Source organism: Nematolebias whitei, chromosome 11, assembly GCF_014905685.2.
Source record: "Nematolebias whitei isolate Nwh7 chromosome 11, NemWhi1, whole genome shotgun sequence".
Taxonomy (NCBI): Eukaryota; Metazoa; Chordata; class Actinopteri; order Cyprinodontiformes; family Rivulidae; genus Nematolebias; species Nematolebias whitei.
This window is the reverse complement of record NC_056508.1, coordinates 16,816,406-16,825,550: the sequence shown is the minus strand read 5'-3', so window position 1 is coordinate 16,825,550 and position 9,145 is coordinate 16,816,406. Positions and strand designations below refer to the sequence as shown.

At 42.9% G+C, this 9,145-nt stretch overlaps 1 protein-coding gene across 1 annotated transcript in view; it reads right to left on the bottom strand.

Annotated features, from left to right (window-relative positions):
- The window catches only part of LOC119416754 (XK-related protein 7), a 44,603-nt gene extending 36,316 nt beyond the window's left edge, over positions 1 to 8,287 (bottom strand). The window contains exon 1 of the mRNA XM_037683939.1: positions 7,752 to 8,287. Coding sequence (XP_037539867.1) covers positions 7,752 to 8,287 — 536 coding nt within the window. The remainder of the gene's footprint in view (positions 1 to 7,751) is intronic.
- Positions 8,288 to 9,145: the final 858 nt, after the last annotated feature.

Genomic DNA, 9,145 nt, shown 5'->3' with positions numbered 1-9,145 from the left:
TCCCCACCTCGCTCCCCCCCCGTGCGCCCAGCGGAGGGGGAGTTGTTTGTGACCCCAAGAATAATTTAGCTGGCCCCCCCCCCCCCCCCCCCCTGTCCTGACTTCCATGAGACCCAAGGTATTGGAGTGGTTTCAAACGAACAAACTTTCATGTCACCCTGGCACCTCTCGTATGCTTTCCTAGCAAAAACACACTTCTGGTGGCCTACTATCAACCCAGATGTGAAGGCTTTTGTTGCAGCCTGTGCTACATGTGCTAGGAACAAAACCGGCAATCAAACACCCGCTGGTCTCCAGCCACCCTTACCTACACTCAGTTATCCTTGGTCCCACATCTCTGTGGACTACCCCCCTCAGAAGGTAACATCACCATCCTAACCGTCATCAACAGGTTTTCAAAAGCAGCATCCTTCATTCCTCTGCCAAATATTCCTTCGGCCTTCAAGACTGCCCAGCTCCTTGTACAGCATGTCTTCAGGATCCACGGCAGCCCCTCCATGGTCTCTGACCGCAGACCACAATTTATATCCCAAGTATGGTTCTTAATAATATAATTATATTATATTATAATAAAATAATAATAATAAGTGGGAAAATTATTGATTTGAAAACTTTAATATGCTCTCTTTGTCTGTGTACACCTACTACATTAATGCATCAGCTGACTATTCACTCCATATTAGGCATTTAAAGTTATATTGGTAAATGTTGCAGTAAAATGACTAACCAATAAAGTTAAAACAAGAACATTTTATTAACAATCACATAAAATCTGCAGCAATCTAAATATAACGGTGATGGTCCAGTTGTTCTGAAAAGGCTGTATGATTAGTTTAATTTTTGGTTCTGATGATGTCTTCTAAAATGCAAACATTTAGTTTTACTGCCACCTAATTGCAACTTGTTATGATATGGGCCTTTTCATCATTTCCAGTTTTCCAGCATGTTTCTTATATATTTCTTATGCTGGAAATTATAAGATAATTTAAAAAAACAAGTTCTGTTCTTTGTCTTTTTTGGGGGGGCTGCTCCCTTCTTCAGGGGTCTGTTTTTAAGTTTTAAAGCAGTGGGTACTACTATCATGATGTAAGATAAGATAAGATAAGATAAGATAAGATAAGATAAGATAAGATAAGATAAGATAAAATAGAACTTTATTGATCCCACAGAAAATTGTTGTGCCAGACTTTCAGTACAAAGGAACATACACAAGGAATCACAGAAGATGTAAAAAACAACAACAAAAAAAACAGAATATAAGAAATAACAGCGAATAAAAATAAATAAATAATAGAATATAAAAAGAACAGATAATATAAAAATACCAACAATTAAGGCCTAAAACAGGTTAGAGCAGCTGTCCTCCAATGGGAGAGTTGGGGGTTTGATTCCACCAGCAGTCACATGTTGAACTGTCCCTGGTTCTAGTACAATCACTGAACCACTCGTTTCCTCCAATGTGTCCCACTGATTTATGAATGTGATCTAAAAGCACTGATTAGTCTCCACAGATTCAGATTAGCTTTGTAGAGACGGACCTGAGTGCTGTGTGAATGTGTGTGGAGGTAAATGAGGGCACAGATTTATTTGTAAAGCACTTTGAGTATCTTGATTAGATAGAAAGGTGCAATATAAGTACAGTCCATTTAAAATTTACTTATTGATTCTCTGGTGTGTTTTCAGACATGAGTTTGAGTTATTGACTGTTTATGATCACATCATGTTCGAGAGTTGGCTTCATTAATATTTAGTTACCCTACCAGCTGCTACAGAGCATTATCACTTGTTACTTGTTTACACAAAGCCTCTTATTTCACCTTGAAAGTTGTTTTAGAAACAAAACATGAGGACAAAGCATGAGGCAGAGGTCCAGAAGTTGATTTCATTATGATTAGTTCAGCTTGAACAGCTGAGGTGGAGGTTTAGTTACCTACCATTTAACAGGTGACTAGCAAATATGTACGTATCTGCTGAGTTTCATTCCATTCCAGCAAACAAGGCAGGCTGCAGGGTGGGCTAAGTTTGTGCACCATGGTATCCTGATAATAATAATCCAGGTAGAAAAATGTAACAAAGTTAAGTCAGGTCTTCTGGATGGATTCTTCTTGTTGAAACGTTTAATCATTTATCCAAAACACTTCGTCAGTCTAATGAGCTGCAATAAACTCAGTCTTATCAGCAGCACCTTCTCATAGTGCATCAACCAGTTTGCTAGTAACAGACAAAATTAGCTGTTCACATGATAGAGGACCAGCAGTCTAACGATACCCAGCCCTCTGTGAATAGCAAGCAGCCATCAGAGCACTAAGGACCAATTGTTAGGCTGATGATCCTCATCAACATGTGAACAGTCAGTTTTGGCTGTCACCAGCAAGCTGGTGTATCCACTTTGAGAAGGTGATATTTATAAGACTGAGTTTATTGCAGCTCCTCAGGCTGACGAAGTCTTTTGGATAAAATATGAAACGTTTCAACAAGAAGAATCTGTCCAGAGGACCTGATTTAACCTTGTTAGACCATCTCTATGGATTTATTTAAAGTCCAACTCCTCCTTTATGGCTCCTTATCACTTCTAGCCAGATCAAACAGCAGCTGACTGATATGAACAGACTTAGTCACAGCAAGCTTGGTGTGCATTGTTTTCTTTATATTAACATTTTTTTTTACTCCATCCATCCATCCATCCATCCATCCATCCATCCATCCATCCATCCATCCATCCATCCATCCATCCATCCATCCATCCATCCATCATTTTTACCTGCTTCTTTCTTTTTGGATCATGGGGGTCACTGGTGCCCATGTTCAGCAGTCACTGTGCGAGAGGTGGGGGACTCCCTGGACAGGTCTCCAGTCCATCACAGGGCCACATAGAGACAAACGAGACAAACAACCATTCACTCTCTCACTCACACCTAGGGACAATTTAGAGTTACCAATCAGCCTAACATGCATGTTTTTGGTCTGTGGGAGGAAAACCAAGTACCTGGAGAAAACCCACACATGCACAGAGAGAACATGCAAACTCCACCATGCAAGACCCCCGGCTGGGATTTGATCAAGCGACCTCCTTGCCGACAGGCTGTTGCTGCTCAGTTCTTGCTCTAACAACTGAGCCATCGTTCTGCCCTTCCAATAGAACATACTTAATTAAAACTATAGATTAGACTAATTATTTTAACAAGTACAAACCACTCAAAATTCATACCAAACCAGTTTGACACGACTGTCAACAAGGAAGAGGGCCAGCAATGGAGGAGGGGGTGTGCCAAAGAGACCATCTTAGCACCAACATAACTGGTTTGTTCCATTTTGGAGTAAGCTGTTGGGGGAAGAATCAGTTTAGTGTTGTGTGTTTCCTTGACTGATGAAGCCTTCTGGATCGAAGGCGAAACGTTTCAGCACAAAAAAAGAAACTGTCCAGATGACCTGACTGAAAAATGTTGAATTTTATACCTGGATTATTGAGCATGGACCTTGTTGTTCATACCCAATAACCTGAATAAATACAATTCACTACTTTCACATTGCTGGTGTTTGGATAAAAAAAGACTGCTTCAGTTCAATAAAAAGATGGGAGGTACCGTATCATGTTTGTCAGATGATAAAAGTGATTGATAAATAGCACCTGCATGTGGGTCTGGCAGCTAACAGTAAGTTTGACCAATTAGGGAAAACATTGCACTTCATTCACTAAAGTTGGTAAGAAGAAATTGTGTTTTAGATTGTTGTGTGTGTCACTTCAGCATATTTCCACCTAGAAAGTCCATTCGACTTTTAAACAATTCACAAGACGTTCAGCTATCAAGAATTAATTCAGCTTTTTGATATCTTGAACCGTTCTTGTAAAATCAAAGTTTAAGTTTGTTAAAGTTATGGTGTTTGTCTCCTGTCTTTCGTTTCCATAGTAACAGGATGTTAACTGTGCAGCTGGGAGAGAATCCTAAACATCCAGCTGATGTGACTGTGTGTGTTTTAACTCATGTTCAGCTCCTCACAGGTTCATTCAGCACTTACAGCTTCTAATTAGCTTTTTCAGACGTTCATCTATTATTGAACTCAGTTTTATCCAGTTTATTGCTATAAATAAAGTCACAACAGAAGTCATCTGTACAAAAACAATCATAGATTATAAAAGCCAACTAGACAAGTTGCATTCCCTGCAAAAATGCAGAGTGAATGCTTATTGTTGAATTCTTTTGCTGAAAGCTGCTTAAAAAGCCAGAGTGTATTTGAAATACGACAATAGCTAAAAATTTGACAGATGAAGTTACAAGAAGAATAAAAAGCAAAACAAATTCTTAAAAATGCAGAAAAAGATTGAAATTATGTTAGAATAGCTTAAACGTGAAGAAAAGCAATAATTAGAAAAAAAAATCTAAAAGTAGTATGAATAAAGCCACAAATAGGAAAAAAGGCTTATACAAAAGCAAATAAATAAATAAACACATAAATAAATGGCTAGTTTAAAATCAGAAGTAGGAAACTATTAACAAATAGCAGAAAAAACAACAAGTCTAAGTGGTTTGTGTTTTTTTCAGCTTCAACTCATTCATTGTTAGACACTGTAGGCTAGCTAACATTTCGTGTGGTAGTAGCAGAGACTGGGGTGGCAGTCAAAATTCAAGGTCAAACATCAAGGTCACAAGTTGCCCCCTTACTTTAAAGAGCTCTAATATGATAAACAAAGAAAGGTAAAACTTCACAGCTGAACCCCATGTGGGTCAACAAAGATCCCTATTGCTGTTTAAGTTCATGGGGGTCAAAGGTCAAGGTCAAAGGTCAGTCTGTTCTTTAAATAGCTCTAAATCTGGAACCCTTTCACACAGAATTCTCAAACTTGATACATGGACACCTCATGGGTCAACAAAGCTCTCAGTTAATTTTATGGTTAAATGTAACTGTGTTAAACTGGAGTAACCACAGTTTCACTATTTCTTGCTCAAAGCTAGCTTTTTCTTTATTTCCTACTAACATTTTGCTTCTTCTGGCTCTTTTTTTTTTTTTTTCATTTAGCCTTTATTTATCCAGGTTAGTCTCATTGAGCCACGAGAACTCATTTTCAAGAGAGACCTGTTTTAGGGAGCACATAGTGGGGTTAAGGGCCTTGCTCATGGGCCCAGAGTGGGGCGAATGAGGGTGGGGGCAAGTGTGGGTGTTTCACCTACCCCACCCACAATTTTTGATGTTGTCGGGGCCGGGGCGTGAACCGGCGATCTTCCGATCACAAGCCCACCTCTCTAACCTCTGCGCCACCACTCCCCACCATCTTCTGGCTCTTAGCTAGTATTTACCTGCTTTTTAGCTGGAATGTCAATACTTCTACCTCCAAGCTAGATTTTTCATGCTTTTTTGCAAACATTGTGCTACTTCTGAGACTAAGCTAGCTTTTTATTTATTGCTAGCATTTCACTCATTCTGGCTGTTAGCTAGCATTTTCCTGTTTTTGCTAACATTTTGCTACTTCTGCCTCTAAGCAAGGCTTAATTTGCACCAGATCCTGCCTGAACAGGGTCTGGGAACTCTCTTATTTTGACAGGTTGTGTTCCAGTAACTGTTTGCTTGGATCTGGTAACTCTCAGGTTTACTAATAATAAAGTTATGAACAAATATAACTGCCTTGAACAAAAAAAAAATTATATTGGATATGTAAATTGAAAATAATTAGATAAACACACTTTCAACACAACTATTTACGAGCATACGATCTCTTCAAGTAGTATTTCCATGTCTACCTTTAAAAAAATCTCTGCCCCTAAAAGAGTGGTGGGGTGAGTACCGAGCTAACCAGGAAGTCATGGGCAGGAGCCCACAGGCAGCGGCCATGAACAGAGGTTTCACATGTGGAATTGGACAATAATGAGCAGGGACAGTGTTGGGCTCAGAACCATCAAGGGAGGATGTGTGACAGATTAGATATTCAAAACTTTCTGGGGGAGGACTCCCAGGACCGACCCCGCCTTACCCCCCAATTCCCCCACCCTCACACACTTCTGGTTCAAAGCTAGCTTTTAAAGTTGGTTTTTAAGATTGTTTGTTTTTTTCTAATCAACATTGTTCCACATAAAAATGCTGTAACTTTGCCAGTTTAAAATTTGGTGTAACCACAGCCCAACACAGTCTATATGACATTTCACAATATTACAGTTATTTTAAAGGCTTGACCAGAACAACAACAGATCCATCATTTCTCAGCACAAGATAATCTTACCCTGAAAGTCTGTCATGAATGGTAGCAGGTGATATGCATTCCTTAAAAAAAAATTAAAAAAAACGCCAGGCAGCTGAGACGAGCTGGTCTGGGAAGTTCAGTCCTCACCTCCTTCTACAGGTGTGCAGTGGAGAGCATCCTGTGCTCCAGCATCAACGTGTGGCATGGAGGCTGCACAGCTGCAGAAAGAAAAGCTTTGCAGAGAGTGGTGAAGGCTGCACAGAAGATGTTGGAGTCAGTCTCCCCACCATCACAGACATCTACACCTCCAGATGCAGGAAGAGGGCCACCTGCATCATGAAGGACTCCACTCACCCAGCACACACACTTTTTGCCCTGTTACCCTCAGGAAGGAGGTTGAGGAGCATTAAGTGTAGAACCACTAGACTGAGGAACAGCTTCTACCCTGAGGCTGTTAGACCATGAATCTCTAACAAGGAGAATCACTGTAAGGAAGAAAACGAATCACTATAATGCCACTTGATTGTTGATGTGTGCTGCTGATTATCTCGTGCTGCTGATCTCATGCTGCTGTATCTATTCATACCCATCTGCTCACTACAGACTCATTTAATATACCGTATTATTTTACAAATACATTATTAGCGTATATCTTAGAGTACTGTTTGGCATTTGTTTAGCTTTATCTTAGTTTATATCTTAGATCCTTATATAGTGTTTTTTATACTTTACATTTTTGCTATTTTGGGTGCAACTGGGATCTTGAGTACACAAGTTCCATCCACCTCATGTACCACATGTGATGGAAATGACAGTAAAATTGACTTGAACTTGTTGAAAGCAACCCTGACACCTCAGTTCTGGCTGTGATCTTGTAAAAACCACACCTGCAGTTTAAATCTCTCAGTTGTCAAAGGTTTGTATCATTTTTCACCCCTAACATGCACGTCCGTCTCTTTACCTGCTTTTCATAGTGGGGTCGTGGGGAGCTGGTGTCCAGGTGCCAGCTGTTGGCTGCTGCACTGCTCCACCATGACCCCGCTCACCATCTACTTAAAGCAAAATCAAGTTACACATAAAATCCTCTCAAAGGTTCAAATATTTAGAATAAAGGACAGAACCTCCAACTTATTCCCAGAAGTGAGAAGAGCAGATTGTTCTGACCCAGTGTCTGCTAGTTCCAAATAAAACCTGCAGGTGGGAATCACCAGGCAGATCCTGATGCTGTAACCTGGGGTGCGTTTAGTCACGTGGTTCAGGAGGATCTCAGTGTGTGCAGGTCTGGTACCAGGTTCGGGTCTGGACCATCAGACAGGACCTGCTGTCAGTGGATCCGTTCAGATTCAGTCGGAACCGGGACATTAAGGGAAGCACAAGTCCTGCTTGAGCTCTTCACAGATTTCTCTCAATATGCATGTGATGCGCGCGCACCTGCACGGACAGATGCAGACGCTCACGCGCACACGCATACCACCTCAGGAGCAGGGTTCGGGGTGCAGTGCTCACACGTGCACACCGCGAACATTCTGCACAAAGCGGCACGCGCGCACACGCCCCTCTGATTCCGCAGCGGTCTTACCTCCAGACCTGGCCCAGCTGCAGGACGTGCAGCACGCTTTGAAAGACCCACATGCAGACTGTGCAGCACCTGCGGGGGGGGCCTGTCCCCCCGGCCGCGGCGGGCTGAGCAGAGGCTGTGTACACCGGGGGAGCCGCGGCGCTGTCCTTGGTGCTGGAAGCGCTGTCGCCCGCCGCCGCGCAGCTGCCGGTGGCGGGCGCGTCCCCGCCGCTGAGATCAGAGTAGTCATACACGAACCACCTGAAACTCAGAACCTGGACCACGGCGGAGGGCACCACCACAAAGACCAGCGTCAAGCCGAACCACCAGTAGTCTCCTCTCAGGTAGTAGTCGGCGGCCAGCCACAGGTCGGTCGCGCCGTCGGAGAAGAAGACGAGCATGGCGCACAGGAGCCAGCAGCAGTCCACCAGGGTGTAGGGCTCCCCGCCGGGGGCAGCGCAGCCGGGCCGGCCTGGGGGGGGCTCCGGCACTGAGAGGCTCCTGGACGGGTTGTCATCCTCCGCAGACACCGCTGCTCCATCCGACTTAGCGGCCATGTTGGTTGGATCCGAGAGAAAGACAGAAGGAGGTGGGGAAACAAGAAGGAAAGGGAGGGGGGCGTCTGAGCGCGAGGCAGGGAGAGGGGGGGAAGATTACATCATAACTAACCTCATCATCAGCCAATTAACTGATAGCAGGCTGTTAACCCGACACACCACAACACACTTCTACCAACAGTTCGGATCTGCAGGGCTCGGTTCAGTGTGACCCGGTTCTGTTGCGGTGACTGCGGCACAGAACCCGTGGATGTTCCAACCTGCAGTCACACAGTCAGTGAAGGCGCCATCATCATCCTCGTTAATGGCTGCAATAAAAGAATCCTGACCAGTTATTTCAGATGAGTCTTTCAGGACTAATCAAAAAGAGTTTTTGAAAATCCAACAGCGGGACCTCTGGAGAGGCTTCCTTAGTTCAAACGCGTCGATCACCCCATCTCTGAGGGATTAGAATAGTAAATGTTTGCAGTTATCTAGATAAGTGTTTTTCTGGACTGGAACTGAACAGTGAATGCAAGTAAACCTTCAAGATGTTCAAGTGGGCAGGAGTCACACTGTGGAGAAGACCAGATGTGGTGCATGTTCACTAATCATCTAACAAAGTTAAGTCAGGCCGTCTGGATGAAAACAAAAACTTTCTGAAACGTTTTGTCTTTAATCCAAAAGACTTCGTCAGACTGAGGAGCTGCAACAAACTCAGTCTCAAAAACAGCACCTATACTGGATCAACCAGTTTGTTGTTGACATCCAGAACCAGCTGGAAGACCATCAGCCCAACAGCTGATCATTAGTGCTCTGATGGTGAAGTCTTTTGGATTAAAGACAAAACGTTTCAACATTATTATTATTATTATTATT